This window comes from Sinohyriopsis cumingii, chromosome 9, assembly GCF_028554795.1.
Source record: "Sinohyriopsis cumingii isolate HCF-2022 chromosome 9, ASM2855479v2, whole genome shotgun sequence".
NCBI lineage: Eukaryota > Metazoa > Mollusca > Bivalvia > Unionida > Unionidae > Sinohyriopsis > Sinohyriopsis cumingii.
In genome coordinates, this window is record NC_142969.1 from 79,922,956 (window position 1) to 79,948,757 (window position 25,802).

At 34.8% G+C, this 25,802-nt stretch overlaps 1 protein-coding gene across 3 annotated transcripts in view; it reads right to left on the reverse strand.

Annotated features, from left to right (window-relative positions):
• LOC149792094 (MAM and LDL-receptor class A domain-containing protein 1-like) overlaps nt 1-25,802 on the reverse strand; it is a 50,978-nt gene that overhangs the window by 21,206 nt on the left and 3,970 nt on the right. For all 3 annotated transcript variants that reach the window (XM_089970607.1, XM_089970606.1, XM_089970605.1), the window contains 2 exons: nt 16,615-16,761; nt 14,464-14,838 (listed from right to left, as the gene is read on the reverse strand). In XM_089970607.1, the coding sequence (XP_089826733.1) occupies nt 14,464-14,838; nt 16,615-16,761 (522 nt within the window). The remainder of the gene's footprint in view (nt 1-14,463; nt 14,839-16,614; nt 16,762-25,802) is intronic.

Sequence of the window (25,802 nt, forward strand, 5' to 3'; positions counted from 1 at the left end):
GAGTTAATTTCATCTAGTCGCTATCACGACTAATTTCGAAAACATATTATGTATGTATTAATGTCATAGCATTACGTATATTTGTTTTTATTGCATAGCATTTCTATGTCATACTTCGTGCCTATCGTATATTCTTAAAGTAGTTGCAACAAAACCCATTCCAATTAAATTAGACTATTGGAAAGGTGTGTTTATTTTCCATATTCAGCTCGCCGGTTATGAGCAGCCGGATGGGCTTGTGAATACCATGACGTCTGGTGTACCATTAGTATAACCCACCAATTCAGTGCCAGCGTACGGGTACAAGTGCGGAGGGGAGAAGTGACCATGTCAGAGAGAAGGCCGTGTCAACGTATATCTTCCAATCAAGTAGTGTTTTGACTACAAGTAAAGGACAATAACAAGTAGTGTTTTGACTACAAGTAAAAGAACAATAGCAAGTAGTGGTTTGACTACATGTGAATTACGACAGTAGTGTCTGACTACATAAATGTTTGCAACCAGTAGTTGATTATATGGGTTTGCAACAAGTATTTGTTTATATGAAAGTTTGCTAGAGATATTTGTGTACATGAATTTTACATGGAGTTTCTAGAACTTTTGACTACTTGAATGTGACATAGTAGTCAATTTATATTTCGTATGTGTTTATATTCATTTTATATGCTTTTCTGTGTTATTTTCATATCATTAGTACCAGTGTTTAATATATTGTCATTAGTCATCCACGAACGTGTTTATTGTTTCTTTAAAACCATGCCCGGTCTCAAAGGGTCAGCTCGACTACGTTACACTGATCAAGGGTCAAATTTTAGCTCTAGAATTTTCCAGTTAATTATGCTTGAATTTGGCATTCAGCAATTCAATTCAAAAGCGAAATTTTGGTTTGACAGAACTACAACGGAGAGAACTTTTGAGTCTGGCAATGGAGTTCAGTCTCTCTTGCTCATTCTTCAGAATTTTTTTCCTATTATATAGTACGGCCCTTACAAAGTTCAGAATAGAATGAATGAGTTAAATTATAATGTTAGTCCTCCTGGGATCTAAATAAATTATAGGAGTACCAGTATATTCAGAGAGATAGCCAGGTTATACACGCAATTTAGTTGTACCTGTCCCACTCCGTGAAAATTGAAGTGGAGGAATACTATCGGACTTTACTGATTCTGGAGTGAAAAACCTTCGGAATTCAGAAATTATGAATGATCTGGACCAGATACTTTCACATTTGCAACAGCAAGAAAACAATGAACTTAAACAGTTATTATTTGATTATAAGCACTTATTTCCAGATGCTCCTACAAGAACAAAATTTTCGATGACGTTGCAATTGTAAACTCCATACCTGTGAAACAATGCACGTACAGGATAAACCCTCTCAAACAGGAATACTTGAAGAAAGAAATTCAGTATTTGATGGAGCATGATTTTGTAAAGCCCAGTAAAAGTTACTGGATTTTACCATGTATACTTGTTCCGAAACAAGATAAAACCTTCCGAGTGTGTACTGATTATAGGAAGGTGAACAGTGTGACACAGATTCATTTCCATTACCAAGAATCGATGACTGCATTGATAAAATCGAAATGCCAAGTATGTCACCAAATTTGACCGTCTGAAAGGATTTTTGCAAATTCTACTGATGGAAAGAGCAAAGGAAATTTCAGCATTCCTGACCCCAGATGGACTTTATCAATATAAAGTGATGCTGTTTGGGATGAAAGGATCGCCAAGTACTTTTCAACGTCTGATGAATATGATTACCTCTGGTCTAGATAATTGTGACGCCTTCATCGATGATGTCATCATATACATAGACACCTTGAAAGGACATTTAGCAACAATTCGGAAATTCTTTCACAGACTCACTGATGCAAGTTTGATCGTTAATTTATCCAAAGTTGAGTTTTGCCGTGCTAGTGTAACTTTTCTAGGACATATCGAGGGCATGAACAAGTTAAACCTATAGATGCTAAGACCAAGGCTATATTTGAATTCCCTGTGCATGTTAGTAAAAAGCAACTGATGCAATTTTTAGTTATGGCTGGATATTTTCGGAAATTATTTCAATTTTTCCATAATTGCAGGACCCTTGACAAATTTATTGAACAAGTAAAACAGGTTTATTTGGACTGAAAAATGTAAGGAGGCAATTAGTAAGTTAAAAGCCATACTTGAAAGACCGCCAGTTATTACAGCTCCAAATTTCAGCCAATCGTTTAAACTGTATGTTGATGCAAGTGATATTGGGATTGAAGTAGTATTAATTCAAGAAGATTAAAATGGAGTGATCATCCAGTGGGCCATTTTTCTAAGAAATTAAAAATGCACCAACAAAATTATTCAACAATCAAGAAGGAATTTTTGGCTTTGATATTGATATTACAACATTTTGATGTTTACATTAGTTCTTCGATTATTGTGTTCAGTGATCACAGCAGACATACTTTCATCGGCAAGATGAAATATAAATATCAAAGACAAATAAGGTTCAGTTTGTTGTCACACGAATATAATATTGACATCTGGCACATCAGGGGAAAAGATAATTTAATAGCGGATGCATTTTCCAGTGTATAGAAATTTACTATTCTATGTACGCTTTGTATAATTCATAACAGTTCTTCTTATATTTTTTAAACCTCTTAAATAACTAATATATGGTAAAAAGAAAGCTTTATTATATAATCTTTCTTTTTCTTTATGGCGGACCTGTTATGTATATTTGATTAAATTTATATCGGATTTCATTTAATTGTTTCTTTGTTAGTTTTAAATTTCTTTTATTTTATTACATGCTATTATAAAGTAATTTTATTTACTGGATTTGACATTTTCCAGAAGTTCAATTTCCAGAAATTCAGTTCTATTAGACCTGACCTTCGTAATCACTAATAATAGAAACCTTCTATCTAATGATCACTTAGTTCTTGGCCTTGTTTCAGAAATCAGTGAGTTGAAGTAACCAACTTTTTAAAATTCTTTTCCAGAGTAAAATTCATTGGCTTTAGTCGAGTCTATAGATGTTAAAATCTTATATTGTGTTCAAGAAACATGATGATGTGACCCTCATACGGGAATCTGTTTTGCGTTTTAAATTTGTTTATAACCTTTTTCTATAGAGAATTTAGTCAGTTGGTTAATAAACCATTGACACTTAAGGGTGCTTTTTGTGACCAGTTTCAGTTGAAATTCTATTTTATGGAATTATTAATTCTTTCCCTGGAAATATTTAAGTTCTCCTACATAAATCTTGGACAAAGACAATTATTGAAATTTTATTCGGAATTAAAAACTGGATGATTATTTTCTGTAGTTCAACAAGGAATTACTGACACATCAGGACAACATTGACTATTGCATGCGTCATCGTTCTCCATCTTGGATTTTTCAGGACTCCAACTGAGATTCATTTAGGACTTTTTATTTCTAGGATTTCAATTTTTTAATTCTTGGATTATTCTTGATTATTTTTGGATTACATTCGTTGAACCGCAAGATTTGTTCTCATTGTTATCTTGTTTTTCTAGCTAAAGAATTTATGTGTTACATTTAACAGAGTTTCTTGTCTTCACTCTTATGTTGTTACTGTTTAAAAGAGCCTAAACGTAACAAGTGTAACATTCTATTTGGACTTTACCTTGTCCAAACTCAAGTTCATTTTCTATCTGACCTGGGACATTGACTTGCTTTGTAGTAAACATATTTATCTGAATCTAGAGCTTTCAAAATCCCATAAAATGCCAGGTCTACCTGGTGTTTACTATACATTTTATATCACAATGTTAGTAATAGACTTAAGTTATAACCAGACTTTCATTTTGTAACATTCTGTACTTTACAGAAGGAAACATTACATTAGGTAATAGTTTCTTTTTTAGAAAATGTTAATTGTGTTTTGAGGTCGAGTAGAGGATCATAAAACATTTTTTCTACAAATTAATTATTCCTGTTGTAAAATCTTTAGGCAGAATCAATTATATTGTTTCTGTGTTCATTATTTCATTTGGGTTTTAATTTTGTTGAAATTATTTATTCACGGGAAATAAAAATGCTCTTCAAAAATATCATTCTTGGAATTAATGACTTGAATTTCTAATGAAATTTCAAATAAGGATTTAAATGAGGATTTAATTGTTGGATTGTATTATTGTGATCCAAAAAGGACTGTTGATAAATGGCCACTACACGGGCAACAACAGGCACGTCAACACTTCCAGCGTTTGATTCAATTTTCGCCTCCACTAAAGTTTTTTAAGGACTTTAAATCAATATCACTTGTGTCTATACTTCAAGGATTATTTGGGATATAATTCGCAATTCAATAAGTTCCTTTTTTATATTTTCATTTTATACTGTAGGGAAATAAATTATTTGTTCAGTTTTATTTGTTGCTTCTCACTCATTTATATTATTTGTTTAAAAGCATACAGTCGTAATAACACACAAAAGATAAAATAACAAAAGACAAAACGGGTTCACTTTTTGAACTACATCATCAAACCAAATATTACAATACAACATTTTCAACTACTGCAAAAAAACAAAACATTATCCTGAAATATTGGAAAGAAACAAACAAAACCAGACAACTTTCTCCACTGCTTTATCAAAATAAAAAACACAGCCGAAATGTAAACAACAACAACCGTACACTTAAAAACACAAAACAAGAACAAAGGCAAGATTAGCAAAGTACTAAACAAAACATTAAAACCAGTTAATCAGTTTCCGCTATCTATTCGAAATAACCTAAGAAACACGTTATGCGATACAAGATATATTAATCTATACATATATAATGATGTAGTCTGAAGATAACAATGAGCACATTGGTATGAATAATTTAAATGTGAAAATATTATCAAATTGAAACTGAACACAAAAGGCTGATACCATTTCAAATGTTAAAATAGTAATAAATATTTTGACGTAAACAACCTTAATATATAAACGTAAGATACAGAAAGACGAGCAGGATGATGGTCGCAAGTTAATTTCCAGAACATTCTAGGTAATAGACATTATCAGGTATGTCACAAAAACGTTAGCAAAGAACATGGGAAACATGATTGTACACAAGGAAACATGGATAAAGATTAGCTATATAATGTGTTATTCACAAAACATACACTAGTCATGTTGTCCTAGACTACTACTCTCAATTATAAACAAACGTTATATACGTTGCAACGAACCTCACAATTCACCGTGAGTAAGTACGATTATTTGTATCCCTGAGGGTAGCCAGCATCCCCGACTGCCCACTCTCATAACCTAAGTCTCGCAGTAAGTTTATTTCGTAAAGTGTTTGACGTTTTAATTGCATGTTCTCCTCCATTTGAGCGAGGTAGCATCTCATTTCGTAGGTTTGAATCCTGCCGTATACGATGTGAGCGTACATGTTTCACAATCAAAAAGAAAAATGGAAATGATAATAAAGCTCATCAGCTTTATTTGGAACCAAGAGCAATGTTGGTGTTCTTCCATATTGGTCTTATTATTGCTGTTGTTGTCTAGGCAATCCTGCAAAATTACACTGGTTTGCAGCCTTCATCTCCGATAACTCATCAAAGTACTTGAAGATAGTGACTGTTTACAGCTTCTGGCCAAATGACCTTTTTCTACACTGATGCCATTGGTGTTGTTTGTCATCAGTTTGTATATTTCTGTGCTAATTTTAATACCGTATGCTGAGTAGGTTGCGTCGAGGCCCTCAACTAAGTCAGCAAGTACTTTTTCATATCCACTTAAACCATCAATATCATCTGCGAAGCGAATGTTGGTGATTGTTTTTCTTCTGATGCTGACAGTACTCTTGTGGAATTCCAAGGCATCTTCCATTATTCTTCCCCGGAAAATGTTGAAGGGCGTAGGTAACAGTATACATCCATGTCTGACTCCAACTGTTGATCGGAATCAATCTCCTCAGTCGGCAATAAGAACACCATTGGTGGATTTGTTATAAAGTGCTCAACAACCTGCACCACATTCGAGCTGATATCAAACTTCCTCATAGTTACCCATAATCCCGCATGTCATACCCTGCCAAAGGCCTTCTTTAAATATATAAAGACATGGTGCATATTTTGCTGATGCTGAAGTTATATCTCGGAAAAGAGTCTGAGATTGAAGATTTGTTCTTTGGTGCTCTTTCCTGTGGGCAGTGACAGATGCTTTATCTGCTCGGGAAATGGACGCATCCGCCCATCCACGAGTCTCCTGCTGCCTTGCTGGTCGGCTTTGCGCTGCATGACTTTGGACTGTATATTGTTTAGGTGCTATACAAAGTCCTCATAAGGGACCTATAAAACGTCATTTTAAGAATAGACCCCTATTAATTTTCCCACTTGAACTGTAAAAATGTACGTCCTTGACTATGCACCTCTATTATGTCCACTGTGCGTGTACAATTTATTTGTTGATATCTCATTATCTTATTAATTTTGAAAGGATTATTGTCGCTCTGAAATAATTACTCTAGTCAACAATGGAAACAGTTCAATTATTTGTTTCTGAACTAATAATTAAATATTTGTAAGTTGAAATCTCCTTTTGGAGGATATAAAGACAGGTTGATCATTACTATGTTCACAATTAAGTGACAAACAATATTTTGAACAAGGTTTCCTATGTGAAATAAAAAAACCACCTAAATCACTAACACTACAAATGTGTCGAAATAAACTAAGCACCTCCCATCCTATCTTCAATCACATTATGCTGGAAAGACTATGAAGAATCATGGACTTTTATGACTAAATACACAAAAAGAGACGTACACCACAATCACTCAATATATAACGCAAAATACTTGGCCATAAACCTATTTCCAAGTTTTATTTTTCCAAATACTTAAAATAAAAATTCTCAGCAGTGTATTATAATGTTATTGGTCACCTTAACCTTAAACGTGTTGGACAATACAGATCACAAAGCTTTATAATGCTCATAAATAGCATTCAGTCTTATGCAGTCTCGTGTGCCACCCGGAATTTTAGGAATATTCATAGATCACTAACCTTGACTTTTAAAGAAATTGCACCTTGGTATATTGTTCAAATTATAATTCGTCTAATGTGAACTTGGTCATAACATTATTTAGTCGAAAGCAATGTTTCTAATTTAAAGAAAATGTCTTGAATAATTTCAGTAAATATATGGAAATCAGATTTGTAAAAATAAGAAAACGCACTTTACTATTCTTCTCTAACGCAACTAAATGCGGTAAAATAACAACTTATGATGTTTATAATGAAGGACCAGGTAAAGCTTATTAACATCGCTAGGAATTTGATGAACTGAGTACATCTAGGAATGGATCTTTAGAACATTCATCATCGTAAATGTCGTTGACTAGTTAGGGTAACACCTGTCTTCCCGTACGAGATAGTAAAACAAGCTATAAATGAAGCATTTCCCCACATTCACTGAAAATTAAATCGGATATAATCTTTTAGACATGTTTCTTTTGTTTTCTCTTCTTCTCCTATGTCACCTCTGTAATACACAACCTACCACGCTCGTAGCACTTTTGGAAGAGTAGAGTTCAAACAGAATTATTTCGAACCCGTTAAAAATTCCCACAAAAGGCAGTGAGCATTCAAAACATTCAATATTTAATACAATGTCTTAGGAACGCTACAAAGTTTTAGTTCGCAAATCCGTATGCTACATTTGCACAGCAAGGGAATGTCAATATTAATTACTATTTACAGATAGTACTTGTTATCATACGTCCACAAAATGAATAATGTCAAAATTTAAAAAAGGATTATGATATTTACGGACCTGAACTTGACGTGATTTATTATGTTTCTTGTAAGCACTATCCAACATATCAATAACGGACATTAATGAAAAAGTTACGTTCAGGATTTTCACGATGCTTGGTTTGTATGTCTGTAAATATTCATAGAAAACACTCCTTGTTGGACATTTTGAACTGTTTACACAAGGCATATAATCATCGTTAGAGAAAACATGGAGAATTGACTTATAGGTGCGAGTTAGAATTGACGTGTTCAATCAAAAAGTTGATATATTGTTATAATAGTTCAATCAAACCAAATAAAAGTCCGTGAATCTTGTAAAATAACATACAGATATGTAATGCCCTCTGTCATTTTCTGTATCTTTTCAGGATCATGCCTTATACTGAATCTCTTAAACATTATGTTATTTCTGTTTGCCTAGAAATAAAGTCAGTCAGCCATCTGTACACACACAAACGCACACACACAAACACACGCACATATATACATACATATACAAATAAGTACATACGTACATACATACATACTTACATACATGCATGCCTGAATGCATATATACATACATACTTCGCTTTTTTTGTTACATCTTCACCGTCCTAAACAGTACAGCATTTAATTCTCTTTTTCTCTATCATTATCATTTTTGTTTTTGTTACAGCTTTGATTGGATGCTTATGTGTTACAGATTTGACTTGATGCACATGTGTTATAGATTTCATTTGATCCGCGTGTTGCATGTTTGATTTGATGCATGTGTTACATAATTGATTTGATGCATATGTGTTACAGATTTGACTTGATGCATATGTGTTACAGATTTCATTTGATCCATGTGTTACATATTTGATTTGATGCATGTGTTACATATTTGATTTAATGGATATGTGTTACAGATTCGATTTGATGCATATGTGTTACAGCTTTGATTAGATGCACGTGTTACATATTTGATTTAATGCATATGTGTTACAGATTCGATTCGATGCATATGTGTTACAGATTTGATTGCAAAATGAAGACACTGCCATAAAATATTTAGCATGTACTTTACGGTTGCTAAGCAACACTACCACTGAGCAGCATCAACAACTGTAAGTTACATAATAACTAAAGGTTTAGAGAATAACATTATATTCGACAATACAATAATTTAGTAAGCATTAAACACTGTTGTAATTGAATGACTGTCACGTTTACATTGCATGGGATATTTTCCATAAATTCAAGATCACGAGTAAATAAACCATTGTAAATAAATTAAAACGGTCCACCACTTATTCCATTTATTTACATTCCATATTCAACCTTCTGTAAAGACTACATTAAATCTACTTATTTTTGCCAAGACGAGCAGGATCCTTTCCGCCTAATGCAAAGGCTGACTAGCCGTGGAACAACTTCATTATATAGCATCGAAATTACGTGACTGGTAGGACTTGAATTTCCATATCGGTTGTTTTACACGTTGATCATAGTAAAATAAATGACTCAACCGTATAAGGCCAAAGTAAGAACTGAAGTAGTCGTCCTTGTCTCCTCATTTATATGGTTTGTCCAGTTTCTTATATGCCACATTCCGCCATCATAGGGAGTGACCGTATACACTAGGTTAGCTAATATATCATGTACATAGCATAACCAAAGTGTGACATTTGTAATTAAATTCCTTTATTCGTCTGTGACGATCATTATGCACTTTCTGTGAACGATGCAGAACGTCTGACAAAGAAAACTTTCATTTAATCCAATAAGTGATTTTATTATTACAAATTATATATAGAAAATCTTATACATCAGTATTTTTTGATCATGGCTGTGTGCTATATAAGCGAAATAAAGGGATTTAAAAAGGACGGAAATGAATACTGACAATGCGAACAATCGTGCAAATTATTAACATTATTCATTTTGCTGATATACTGCGAATGCAAATTACGCAAATTTTATAAGACAAGATATTATATTAAATATTGAATATGCTTCGTTTGCTTCGTTACGTATTCAATGGAAGATTTGGGAAATTTTAAAAGGCACTAAATAAATACGTTAATGTCGTCTTAATGTAGTTCGAGCATTATTGTGTCTACAATAAACACGTGAAAAACATGAAGGAAGGACAAAATACGTTTAAAAATTAATTTCGATTTGATTTTCAATGAATATGAGGAAATTGGGCTTTTATAACTTGTTTTAATATATCCTTAGGGGAAATACATGTTGCCTTAATTTACAAATGCTATTTAGTTGATCAATGTTACAAAGTTCCCAGCGAGATTAAATTTATGCTGGTCACTGGAGAAATATTATCAAAGTTACATTAATCACATTTCATTCCTGAAAGCCAAAACTACATATGTCTGAATAATAATGAATGAAATTCACGCCTTGAATTAAAAATCAATTAAATTGTAACCATCAAAAATAGATGTACACTTAGATTTACAAGACGAACGATAGAGGGATGGGCTCCGCCAGACGACTGTTACCCAAGACACACTGATAATGCTGGACAAATCTGAGCTTACAATACCGGATCAGTCGTCGCCCGGGTCAACAAGAACCGCGCCTGCCGTTGTCCACCAGGACGGATGTGACAAGTGTGCTACTTGTACTATGCATAAAATCAGAGCGAGAGACAGTATTGCCTTCGCCACCTAGAACATTAGAACTCTGGCGCAAATTGGAAGACTCCAACAGTTGACTCATGAGCTGGAACACTACACATGGCACATTCTGGGACTCTGTGAAGTTAGATTGAAATCCCTAGGAGAACACCAAACCGAAGATGGGCATAGAATATACTATAGTGGAGAGTGTGAGCAGTCCATAAATGGAGTAGGGTTCCATGTAAACAAAGCCATCAAGGGATTTGTGCTCGAATGCTGCCTCATATCTAGCAGAATCATTTCCATTCGTCTGAAAACATCTCCCTTTAACATTACAACTATCCAAGTCTATGCTCCAACTACCGATCATGATGATGAAGAAATAGGAGTTTCACAACAAATTACAGGATATTATAAACATGGCAAGTAAAAAAGACATCCTCATCGTCCAAGGAGACTGGAATGCCAAAGTTGGCAAAGATGCTCTAAAAGACTGGGAAGTACAGTATGGACCTTCTTGCAATGACCTTACCAATGAAAGAGGGAGACGGCTGCTCGAGTTCCCAAGCTACAACAACTTGGTACTAGCCAACACCCTGGGACAACATAAAGCTTCACGATGCTGGACATGGCACTCACCAAATGGAACCCATCACAACCAGATAGACTACATACTGGTTTAAAACCGTTACTGATCTGGCATCAGTAGAGCAACAACAAGGACATTTCCAGGTGCCGATGTTGCGAGTCATCACGACTTCGTGATTATGAACTTCCGAGTGAGGCTGAAGAAAATTAACAAGCCAAAGAACATCAAGCTCAAATTCAACCTTGAACAACTGAAGGACCCTAACATCTGCAAGTCATTCCAAGCCACAATTGGAGGAAAATTTGCTCCACTCCTTGTGATGGATGGTGATGTCAATGAGATGACAGACACCTTCAACACAGACATGACAGCAGCTGCCAAAGACATCATTGGCCTCCATCGCCCGAAGAAAAAACCCTGGGTTACAGAAGAGATTCTGAAGTTGTGTGATGCCCGAAGAGAACTCAAAAAATCCAGACACACAACAGGAGCAATGGAGTACCGAGAAATAAACAAGAATATCAGAAGAAACATGAGCAAAGCAATAGAAAATGGATTGGTAAAAGGTGCACAGAAATGGAGAACAGTCTGATAAAGAATAACAGCAAAAAGGCATTCCAAATTGTGAAAGACCTCACCAGACAGAAACAACCAAGAGTCAGTACCATTCAAGACAAAAATGGAAAATGCCTCACAGAAGCGAGTGGCATTGCAGAAAGATGGACTGAGTATTGCAAAGAACTCTACAACTATCAGTCCACAGGAGACCCAGAGGTGCTTGAAGTTCCAAACTCCTCAAATGATGATGACTTCCCCATTCTCAAAAAAGAGGTGGAGTCAGCAATAAGAGCACTGAAGAATGGGAAGGCAGCTGGAGTAGACAACATCCCAGCTGAACTTATCAAGAATGGGGGAGAATCAGTGAAAGAGCTACTAGCAAAATTCTGCAACAAGAATTGACAGACAGGTGAATGGCCAACACAATGGACCCAGTCACTGATTATAACACTTCCCAAAAAAGGCAATCTCCAGCTGTGCCAAAATTACAGAAATATCAGTTTGATCAGCCATGCCAGTAAGGTAATGCTGAAGATCATCTTGAATAAACTGAAACCACAAGCAGAAGAAATAACCGCTGAAGAACAGTCCGGGTTCCGGAGTGGAAGAAGCGCAATAGAACAAATATTCAATCTAAAGGTTCTGTGCGAAAAGTACTCACAACACCAACAAGACATATATCATGTGTTCATAGATTTCAAAATGGCCTTTGACAGAGTGTGGCATGAGGCATTGTGGGCCACAATGAAGAAGTATAGCATGGGTCAAAAGTTAACCAATACCATCAAGCAGTATTACGCCAAGGCTGCCAGTGCAGTAATCGCCCAAGGTTCTGTCTGGGACTGGTTCCAGACAACAGTGGGAGTGGGTCAAGGCTGTCTCCTGTCATCCACGCTATTCAACATCTACTTAGAGCGCATCATGAGCGAAGCCCTGGAAAACCACTGTGGGACGGTCAGCATTGGATGGCGTAACATCACCAACCTCCGCTTTGCAGACGACATTGATTGCCTGGCGGGCAGTGAAGACGAGCTTGCCACCATAGCGAAGGACCATTGATGAAACATCTTCCAGATTTGACATGGAGATAAGCGCTGAGAAGACAAAGCTGATGACAAATAGTGGCAAACAAACCTCAGCCAAGATGAAAGTCAGAGGACATGAACTGGAAACAGTGAGCCAGTTCTCATATCTTGGTTCCATGAGCACCGAAGAGGGATCAAGAGCAGAAATTGTGTCAAGAGCAGCACAAACAATGGCTGCTATGTTAAAGCTAAGACCCATCCGGAGAGACAAGAATATTTGTCTGAAAACTAAATTCAGACTATTGCTAGCTCTAGTCATCTCAGTCTTTTTGTACTCATGTGAGGCATGGACTCTGACAGAAGAATTACAACGAAGAATCCAGTCCCTTGAAATGCGATGCTACAGAACCATCCTTGGCATCTCTTACATAAACCACATCACAAATGAAGAAGTGCGTAACACAATGAGGAGTGAAGTATGCCAATATGAGGACCACCTCACCACCGTCAAAAAGAGAAAGTGAAATGGTATGGCCATGTCACTAGAGCCAACCGTCTATCCACAACAGTCCTGCAGGGCAAAGTCCAGGGTGGCAGAAGGAGAGGTAGACAGACAAAAAGTTGGACTGACAACATCACAGAATGGACCAGAAAAAGTTTTGCGGAGACACAGGCATTGGCACATGATTGAGATAAGTGGAGGGAACTGGTCAGATGTTCAGAAGCACAGTGCCTCGACGACCACACTAGGTCATGAGACTGATGATGATGATGATGATTGTTGTTGTTGTTGTTGTTCTTGTAGGGTTTAACGACATTTTTCAGCACACGATAGGCTATACATGGCGACCAGTATTAATGGTGGAGGAAGAACCCGGGAAAACTCCGGAAAGAGAAGCTACTGGCAAGCTTTCTCATATACCCACATTAGCCCAATCCGAGACTCGAACCCACGCAAACAGAGGGGAGATGGCAGTGATCCGTAACGAAGAGCGCTTTAGACAACTCGGCCACTCGGGGCCCCGATGATGATGATGATGATGATGATGATGATGATGATGATGATGAAGATGCTTTTATCTACTTGGAAAGCTCTCTGCTCTTCAATAATAATTTTCTCTGATTGAGCATTTAGTCTCTTGAGAATTATTTATTTCATGACTTTCCTCGGGTGGGTGATCAGACTAATGACTCTGTGGTTTTGGCATAGCGGTAGGTTTCCTAGCTTAGGGAGCACGATGACCAAAGACTGAGTCCATGTGGTGGGCTATTCTAGTGTCTGCAATATCTTTTTGCAGAATAAACAACAGTCTGCATACTTAGATACATAGATAAATACATCCATCCATCCATCCATCCATCCATCCATCCATTAATGCATGCATGCATACAAACATACATACATACATACATACATACATACATACATGCATACATACATACATACATACACCTATACAGCAGAATATAATGTATAACGTGAACGGTCTTTTATAAATACAGGCTGATCAAGTGCTATGTTGTAGGTTATTTCCTGTCATGTATATAGTAATTGCAAAGTGCTCTGGTATTAACTGTCGTTTTATATAAATATATTGGAAGGTAATTTTTAAAGTTCGATCGAAGCACGGCGCACATAATTACCTAAATTCTTTAAATAAATGCACTTTAATTGAAACTATATTGCAAATTCCTTTCTGAAATCTATCCGATGTACAGAAATTTGCATTTTGTAACTGAACACTCAAGTATCTGTTCGGAAAATGCATCTTGTTTTGAATGAGTCGAATAGTAACCTTGCAAGTAATTGTTGGACTAGTTCAAAATGAAATTTAATGAAAACAATGAAAATTTAAATAAAAAATGATTGAATGTATGAAATGAAATATTTTTATCCCAGTTATGCTAACCTTCACAGGAATATTCAGAAAGTCTTATGTCATCGACCGCTATTGCTCCGCTCGGTCCTTTGGTCGTCCCCTCCAGAAGGACTCTGAAATCCTCCTGAATCTGAATAGTTACCTCAGTCTGGTACCACTGATCATCCAACTCTCCCTCTTGACTCCAAAGAATCGTCCTGGTTCCAGGATGTGTTCCAGTGGGACTGTTCACTGTCGTGGTAACGTTTGTTTCTAAGGAAATCGTCAGATTGCCGATGTCATAGCCGCGCATGTGAAACCACAAAGAGAAACAACAGTCATTCCAGTGAACAAGGGGGCTCCGTAGTATCTGCGACTGCGTCGCGTTTACTGATTTTGAATCTAGATATAGGTAGCTTCCGTTCGCTAAAAGAGAAAAAGAAGGAAAAAAAAACGTGCATGTATCGAGAGATCAAGTGCATATTTTCATGGTTTAACTTCAAATGTTTTTTTTTTGAGACCATTGCATTTGTCAGTAAAACAAATTATTATAGGCATGGCAAGATATGATATTTAAACTCATGGCCAAATTATAGACTTAGTGTACTTTTTGTTTTGTTTACGACATCTGTGAGGACTTTATCCACAACGAATTACAAATTGTGCATTCAATCAAATGAATGTGTGGTTGTTATTGTTTATTCATTATATATATATATATATATATATATATATATATATATATATATATATATATATATATATGTATATATATATATATATATATATATATATATATATATATATATATATATATATATATATATATATATATATATATATATATATATCTTTCTAAGAATGTTATTTTTGCACACTTTGTATTTCCAGAAATTTATAACTTGAATTAAAAAATCTGGATAAATAAATTCAAACCCACATGAAACCACGGGCACAACAATAATACGATTGATTCTGCGCACATCTTACACCACGAATAAATATTTTTTTAGTAATAAGATTTTATACTACTCGACCTGACCAAAGTCGAAATAGGCATTTAATATTAAAATAAAAATTAATGTGAATTTCATTCTGGAAGATTCAATATGTTTACAACATATAACGTTATTTATAATTATAAGGTCCGATACTACAACTAAAATAAAGAACATGGTAATCACAATCTCCTTGAATCAGACCAAGATAAATATGTTTACTTCGATTAATAATGATCCTAATATTAAAACCATATTTGAAGTGAAAATATTAGCTGTGTACTAGTTATTTACAGAACGAAAATAAATCAATGATTTAGGTCAGGTAGATTTTGGACAAGGCAAGTCCAAGATACAAGTATCCTTAGCATATAATGAATAAAGAAAACAATAAAAAACAATGCAAATTAAATACTCTTAACACCAGAATAATATTATAGTCCAAATAATGAGCAACATTCGTTTCCACTGAAAGGTCCAAATAAACTTCCCTTCGAACACAACATAAAATGTGTCTGAAGACCTACAACAGAATAATAAAAAAATAATATCGCTCCAAAATTGTCACGAATCTCATTGCTCACTTCTCCCCTTTTATTCACCATCTTTTACGAGTAGATTTCACAACACATCACGTGTCATATCTTACGACTCAATTTGCCTCCAAATCGCCTATTCACGTGAACTAGCAAAACCAGTTAGAAGTTACTTAATTTTTTTAGAACCGTCTAAACCGCATCAGCCTATGAGAAATAAACACAAAGTCGGCATTAAGTCGTATTATTAAGATTATTATTAGTAACTATCAACACATACGTAAGCATGCATTTATAGATTCCATGTAATTTTACGCTCTCAACAGACCCAAGTCACATAAGCCAAAATTCTAACAAAACATAATCTGTACAATTTGCAGGCATGAATAAAAGTTATAAAAGTTAGGTACAAATCACGTACCAGGATTTAGCGAAATATAGATATACCTACCTACCGTTGTGTATTCAGTTTTGTCGCAATGAGACCTGTGTCGAGCAAAATATTTTCAGACATGCCAGGCGATAAGTACTACTAGCACTACTACAACTATTACTACTACTAATTCAAATACCAGTAGAGAACTGGAAGTTGCACAATAATTAAATATGATCTTTGCTGCAAAACTATTAATAATTTCGTTAAAACAGTGTTGATATCATGTTCCAACCTTTCCTGAAGGTATGGTCCTGCACTGGGCCAGTCCCACTGGTAAATTGTGATCCCTGTCCGATTTTCCAGCCAGCGGAAATATTGTTCCAGTCACACATACCGTCCTCGAAACTACAGTTGACTAATGGCGCTAATGGCGGGTTGTCTGCAAGGTCAAAGGCGTAAAGAATTTAAATTATTTAAACTAAACATCTATTCTGTATCTCGTTTTCAAAGGTTATTTTACTGGTTTCAAATCTTTGAAACTTTAACACTTCATAGCACGAAATTGTATTCTAAATGAAAACTTTTATTTTATTACTGCCTTATACTAAAATGACATTTTCTTGACGATTACATTACACATGTCTCTAAAATCATGACATTAATTCACTCGTAATCAGCTGAGATGGGCAATATGTGAATCTCTATACAACGTTTCCGAGATATTTCTGCACGCTGTTCATCATATAGACTCAGAAGTGACAAAGGCAGAAATCTGGTTTACGAGAAGCCTCATTCTCGATCCATGTGAGAATATTCCAATATCGCACTGTATTCATTACAGTAAAGTCGGATTGAATTGCTAGAGCTGCAGTTACATGCTCTGGTGACTTGTGCATAGAGCATATATAGACTTTTAGTACAGCTATACATTCATTAAAGGGATGTACAATGCAACCAGATGGTACGTTTAAACGCTCATATTGAAATCAAGAACATCAACCCATTAAAATCTTCAAACCATCAGCTAAATCAAACATTAGGAAGCACCGTATTTTGGAGTTGCTCATGTCTGGTTGTGTGTGTGTGTGTGTGTGGGTGGGTGGGTGGGTGGGTGGGGGTGTGCGTGTCAGAGTCGGTGTGCTGTGTGTTTTTGTCTGTATATTGTAAGGAAAGCATACCTAACCAGAGAAACAGGAAGAATATTTTATGCTATTACCCGAAGAAATTAGCAGCTGAAATTTTGAACAAAATGAGCATAGACAATACCTATAATATGTATCATTTTTCACTGCGTCCTTGAATATTTGGCAAAATTTTATATTAAATGAAATAAGACCAATGCCAATTAAGATTCACGTGGATGTTATACGTGTTATGCATACTTAATTTTATTGTGTCTTGACTTTTGTTCATATTTGAAGGTCGACCTTTAACTTTCATGACTAGTGTCATTGTTAGAGATGTTTACTTGGATTTAAATAAAAGATTGGGGTATTTCCTGTGAAGTTATATTGTCTGCCTAATTAGTGTCATGTTGTTTATAAACTTTAAGTACAAGACCTCATATTGTTTGCAACTTAGAATGTTCTTGAATGAACTGTGACCCACATACTGGTGACTTAAGATTTCATATACGCTTTTTGTAAACAAAATTATTCATTTCGTTAAGTTTACTTGTGTTCCCATATAATTTTGAGAGGAATCATTTATTAAAATTATTCACTGGAATTGCAAAGTACTCATTGACTATTTGGACTAAAATAGTGTTTTGAGACTATTTGTATAGCAGTCGAATGAAGAGCGTTGGTACATCAGTACATTAAAGATCAGAATTCTTCGGAGAACTCTAATGTTTTCGACATGTGATTTAATGTTTCGGATAATTTGGAATTTAATTTACAATAAAACTCCTTTTAAATTTTCACTTTGTATTCAAAGTAATTTTACTCATGTAGGTTTTGGTTAATTCTGTTACTTAGGTTAAGACATAGAGTCGTAACACATACAATCTGAAAGTGATTGACACATGGTTAATTAACAAAAATATCAGAAATGATTTGCAATGCATCCTTATTTTACAACAGCGGAAGAAGAAGACCTTGATGCGGTGGGGGGCGATGATTATTTTGCTTAGAGAAAACACCAGTCCATGAATACAGAAAACGAACATTTGTCTCAAATATTAGTACAAACTGTCAGGTAGATATGTACATTTTCTGAGAACCCTAGGGTGGACCAAATATGTCGTTTATTTATCATTATTGCCAAATATAAATTGATCGCAATAATTAAAATTAAAACCGAAATCGCCACTTGATGCTCCATATATTTTCGACCTGGTAAGCATCAAGTTTGTTAAAGTTAGTTGTCCTAATCATCTTGGATGTTTTCTGCTTTACTAGTCACCTGAATTATTGAAAGGATTTCTATTCTCGACATATTTTATCAATCTGTCCCATGAGGCAACTTTCTTATCAAGGAAACCAGATCATATTTGTTGTCTAGAAAAGGAAGCATATTTGTTGTCTCTATCGTCATCGTTGACATGAGATACAGTTTTGATATGGAGATATGGAGTATGGGAAATATAAGATCCGAGTGCCACTAATCTTGCCTGTACGATAATGTTATTTATCAGTGTTTCAACTTTTTATTGATATTGTCATGCATTGCCCTGTAGGATTAAGAGATATTACTTTTTGCTCTGCTTAGTGTACAATTGCATTTCTCTTTAACAGAAAGAAATCGAAAAGCAACAAGTTTTGTAATATTTAACAGATAAATTATTTCCCAGGAACACAAAGTGAATAAGTACAAGGACTTAACACAACGTCCAAACGTATTATGTATTCCGAATGAATTCCAGTCTAGAATAGTTTGAGGTACTAACAGTTTTGATTAATCCTTTAGATATATACCATAACGTCTTTGAAAAATTCACCACAATCCCAAAATAATCTTTTAGTCAATGAGCATTTATTAAATTCCAATACATACTATAGATAAATTATTCAGCACAAATTACATCTGAACAAAACTGCACTTAAACTAGAAATGAATTATTTACGTTTACTTCATCCTGTTAAAGGAAAATAAGACACAACAATATGGTACAGTGTGGGTTAAAACTTCATATCTAGAACACGGTAAGCTAGTTCAGGTCTTTTACTAAAATTATTGTAAACAACGTGCCAAAACCAGGGAAAAATCAAGGTCTTTGAACTCAAATCCATATAAACATATTCTTAAAAAGGGACATCAATCAGGTCGGTCCAAAATCGATCTTCCAGGCAAACAATACAAATTCAATATACATCACAATATATATATATATATATATATATATATATATATATATATATATATATATATATATATATATATATATATATATATATATATATATATATATATATATATATATATATATATATGTGTGTGTGTGTGTGTGTGTGTGTGTGTGTCTAATATGTTCGCTGAATCAATAATATACCACGAAATTTATGAATGTGTCATTAAAAGGAAACGAGACATGCCGAGTTTCATTTTAATGAAACATTTATACAACGAGTGGTATATTATTCATACAGTGTACATACTATACATATATTTTATTTATACCACATACAAGTTTTCATTTTATATGGGAGATAAAACTGAATGCCATAAACAGTGCACTTTAAGGAAGTGAACTCTTCACAACCCCTCGCATTTATGTACGTTCAAACAAGAAGTTCTGTAGTGATTCATAATTTCGTGTGCACTTCGTTAAAATTAATTGCTGTATGTTTCCTTTCACCAATATTAAATGAAATGAAATTACGAGGCTGATAGTTCACATTCAAAAAATGTTGAATAATATGCATGCAAACATTGGATTTTCCAGCGTTCGTTGTCATGTAACAGAGCGCCCATTTGCATCTATAGCACCACTACGATTCGAGCCAGGAACATCAAAAGAATGAAGGAACAAGAGATAATTAAACAATTTAACGTTTACAACATTTTATAAATATTGTTTCTGTCCATATTTCGCTCTTCTACTGACTGTCAGTGTCACCTTCTATGATTCTCCTGCGTTTTTGCTGTGTGGGCCTGTTTGATAATTCGTCTGTTGAAAGAAAATGGCCCAGTTAGGGATCTCGTTCACGTTTCACGGGAGGTTCATAACAAACATATTTTGTACGGTGATGCTTGATCCGTAAAATAGTTTGCTGATAATCTGATTATCTTGAATAGTACACGTTTGGGAACGTGATATACTACAGTCTGTTGTTGTGGAGTTTAAAATTTCTTTGTTGTTGGGGTTGGGGTTGACAGCATCATTACTTGTGTGGCCGGTGTTAATCAGGTAATTGGAGTACGTCTGTTGTTGTTTGTCACTAACGTTTAAGTATCTGTTTATAGATTGTAAATTTTTGTGGCCTGAAATTTGCATGATATCGGTTGGGGAGTACTATTGTATCTTAACTTGTGAATTAGGTATTTTCGGCTACTAGTGTTTGCTTATTTCTTTTTTTCTGTAATATTTGCTTTTTATTTCATTTTTCATGATGCATCCAAGTTTGTTAATTCCAACGACTTGTTTCCTGAATCATTTTGGGTTTGTCTCTGAGATTGGCATATTGTTATGCGCAATATATAAATTATCTTCACTTTGACAAAGGTCTGCAGGTCTTAGCTCAGGATAACACTTGTAGATAAGATGTGGATCTCTCTCTCTCTCTCTCTCTCTCTCTCTCTCTCTCTCTCTCTCTCTGTTGCTTCTGTTTTCATACATCTTAGGATCAATATCCCTGATGTCCTTGAACTCGTTTCCCGTTCTTGTTTTTGTCTGCCTTTCATTGATTTTAAGATACTCGAGGCCATTCACATCTTTTAAATGTAACATTCCCCTTTTTCAGATTGTAATGTTCAGTCGCTCCCCTCAAACCAAAATGCACAGAGTTGTTAAACCACAATTTCTAAACAATGGCTTCAGGTATTTCCATCCCCATTAAATGTTTGATACACAAGGCATTTATTTCTTCGTCTGTGATCGGTTGACTCCGATTGGGTTTATTACCTTGTCCTTTAGCGTTTAAGTCTTTTTTATTAGACCGAAGAGCTTCCCTTGTTAATGCAAAATTTGTGACTGTTCCTCTCATGATTGTATTTGCATAATTCTTGATTTTAAGGGGTCAATCAATGGAACTGAAAATACTTCTTAATCTGTTTGTTTCAAACTCAGGTCCATCTTTTCTCCTAACAGTATCAAACTAGCCAGGTGCTGATCATCTTCAAGTGGGTGTATTTCGTGTACATCTCTGAATTCAATTTTTACTGCAAGAATTATGTCACAAACCTTACATCAAAAAGTGTCTTTTTTAAAGTGTTTGCATTCTGCTTACTTTCTATAAATTTCAGAATATCATCAGGCTCCTGGTGTACAAGTCTGTCTCCCCTAACACAATGACTATTTTCATTGCAAATGTCTGAGCCATGTCTCTATCAAACTCTTCAATTAACTCACAGTTTAGTAGATTAAATATTATTTCATCATCTTGCTCCTTATCTGATGTCATTGTTTTCTTTTTCCCACAGAGTTGCAGTGTTTGATTTTTGACAGAGAGAGAGACTTGATACAGCAGTGTTGACAGAGATGAAAGTATACGACACTGGGTGGAGCCCAAAAATATGTATTTCCTGGACTGAGTATGGTTGTTGTTTGTTTGTTTTGTTTAGTTATTTTTGGTATTAAAATGTTAGTTTCTATAAAAATATTTTACATGAAAATCATTTTCTTGTTATTTTCTCATTTTTAAAAGTAATCTTCCAAGAAATTCATATTCATGAATAGAGAGTATAATGGCTATAAAAACTTGATCATTATGTGTAATCATACGCCATGGGCAAACCACAATTTGATATACCAATAGTATTGGCATATCATGTTGCTTTATACCTACACTTCAACTTCAAAGGCCATGTTATGTTTAATATATATATATATATATATATATATATATATATATATATATATATATATATATATATATATATATATATATATATATATATATATAAAGAGAGAGAGAGAGAGAGAGAGAGAGAGAGAGAGAGAGAGAGGGAGGGAGGGAGAGAGAGAGACGTATAGATAAATAGATAGATAAATGCAAAAACTGACAACGAACGGTGTAAAACTAGTTTCTAGCTATTCTAGCCATCCTAAGCGCTTTCCACTCTAAGTGTGTCTTATTCAAAGGTAACCACATAACAGAAAGAAGACAAAAGAGACCCAGAAAAATCGTTGAAAGTAATAAACTTTTACATAACTATTTCTACAGGAGTGAAAAGCTGAAATTCTGTATGGTTCTCAGGGATAAATAAAACATGTGGGAGGAGCCTACAGTATAATGAAGTGAATACAAATTAGTCTTTATAAAGGCGTATGAAAGTCCAAAACGAATTCAAAGTTCCTTATAATTTTCAATACCGAAAATGAACTGGTCCCTCAAGAATGGTGACGTTGTCAAGATGACGTTGTCCAGAATTCTTTCGAATAAATCATCAGTTCCAGAATAACAGGATTGTCCTAATAATGAGCACTGAACAGTCCCAACAAACGGTTTTCCTCTCGAAATCTGTCTAAGTACAACATAAAATACGTCTGCAGACTTACATGTGGAACGCAAAATGTGTAAAGGACTGCAGAAAATTGGAATGAAACTGAAGACTTAATTTTCTCCTTATATACACTGTATATTGCGACTGTATTTCGCAAAAGACCCAATGGGACAACATACACTATTGATTTACTACGAAAAAAGTACATTCACATGACCTCACACAACCAATGGGAATCCACAGAATTCTTCTCGAAACTTCTATATCACATCAGTCATTCAGAAACTATGCTATAGTTGCCATTTTAAGTCTTACTATTATGATCATTATTTCTAATTGTGTTCACGTACATAAACATCTATTTATAGATCTACGCAATATGCGTTTTTAACAGAGCCAAATTACGTACACAATTTATAATAAAAGATATTCTATACATTTTACAACCATGAACAAAAATTACAAAATTTGGAACAATCACATACCAGAAGTTATAAAAATATAGTTCTGCATAATATATATATTCGTATCACCATCTAAAATGGAAATGACTAGCTTCATCTCGTCATGGCCTTACGTCAAAAATGGGATCTATTGTCAGATTCCAATATTTACGCAATTGTGTTTTTCGTTGTGGACTATCGATGGTGGAGTATATCTCTATCGTTCATTATGTTACTACTGTCTTTCGTGGCGAGACCTTGTACTGAAAGAATAATGTGCACAGCATGGTCAGACCTGCCCAGTGTTCATCATCACGTGAGTATTCTTTCACATGTATCAAAATAAACGTTAATTTGGACGTATTTGCGCACTAAAACAAGCAACGGTTGAATTTTTCCTCCAGCAATCAGGACATATCTTATTGATCTACCTTGTTACATGTTTTGCTTCCCTGTAGTCCTTTTTAGAATGGCATAACTCATAAGCATTTTTGAAGGGTAAATAAACACCAAAAAGCTTGAATCTAGTACTTTATCATTATTGTTTTGTCTGTCTAGATTAAACTTATGCATAAGCGGACAGGAATCTATCTGCAGTACATACTTCGTAAGCTGCATAATATGATTGCCTATGCGGTCTGAACAACTGTTCTTCAAACGTTGATATTTTCAAAGAGTAGTTTGCTCTTTTAAAGTTGCATCACTATTCCCAATACGTTATGTTGACTTGGAGCCTCATTTTTCATACAGAAACGTTTTTAAAAAAATGCTGCTTTGAATAGAAAAATTCCAACTTCGGAGACAGAAACTCGTACCTAATGCAGAATTATGACACGCGGTTGGAAATTTCATATCTTACACCGACTTATGTCGATTATTCTACAGAGCAGTGAATTATTCCAGTTGAACGCCAGTAAATATTGGGGTTTCTGCCATTTATTAGTAAGCCTTTCTTAAATTGACATTTCTATATTTCATATCTTGTAAAATTGGAAATGGGGTAAGAACATCAAGATTTATAAATTAGATATTTTGCAATTAAAAATTTTTAAAAAATAATTAGATCAAACAACGTTTCACTCTTAAAAAACCCATTTATTTTCGAAATATAATTACCATATCTGGGAAGTTTCTGTCAGCTTCTGAATTGGTGTCAAATAAAAGGGGCTGTCGGCATCCATCATTTCCAAGAGCCTTCGTTTCAAATATTGCATGTAAAGATGAACTGGATCTCGCTCCGGTGTTGTTTCAGTAGAACAAATGCGACGTATTGTTGATCTGTAGTCATCCTTCCCAGTACCGTCAAAGGTTTTGCTATCCCTCTCAGCATATTGAAGATATTTTGTACCGGTTGAATCGGTGAAAACTGATACATCTCCAAACTTTAATTATCTATGCTAGTCTCGGCCTCTAAATCCAAACATTTTTCCAAAAAAGTAGAATAGTGAAAATTGCAATTCAGCTGGCGTGAGAGAGCCCATTTCACCGGCTGAAAATAAAGCTTCTTCGTCATTTTGGCTTATCGGCTCTGATGCTCTTGCTTTTCTTCCAAAACCAGCTTTTTTCAGCTGCATTTTTTTTAGAATTTATTGTTTCGGTTGATTTCTGAAATTGACTGTCTGTAAGAGAGACTTGATACCCTTTAGCCTTAAGATGTCGTTCTATGATGTTTCTTATGGAATCTAAAAAGCATGGCTCATACACAGAACTATTGTCTTTGCGAATCGTTATAAACATTTCGGCTAAATACGTGTTTAAATGATCCGGAATGATATTTTCAATGCAGCGTGTCTCACGTTTGTTTTCATACAGCCATCGCTGCACATTTCTGATATGACGCTCAGTAGCCTGCTTTGTTGAAATTTTCTTTTGGGATTCTATGAATTCATCCACATTTTCAATTTTGACATCTCTACCCTCAAATGGCTGAAACAACTCGTTTACTTCATCCGCGGACAAATTAAATAAATCAAAAGTGCTGGCGTCTGCGTCCATTGTTTGTTTACAGTAGAAAGTAGTTCTTTCTTCACGTAAATGCTATATGTGTATTGTCGCGCTCGTTCAGTATCGGGGAATATTGAACGATTCTGACAATGTAAAGTTAACCGGGAAAAAAATGAGCATATAATAATATCTGGTACATAATTTGTTATCCATGCATCAAAGTATTTCCAAAGGTCTTCCACTGGTGGACAATCATACAATTGGTGTTCGATATTTTCAAATGTGCTTTTTACAAAAAAGTACGTGTAATATTAGCAATGAATTTAGTTTTCAAAAATTGATTTCTTACAATAATTCTGTACATGAATTTAGAATGAAGACCAACAAGTTATTTATCTTAAATGCACGTCTTTGCTAAAATTCGTAATGAGTAATTCTTTTTACTCAGCTTTCATTACTACGAGTGTTCCCCTTCTTACGACTCAAT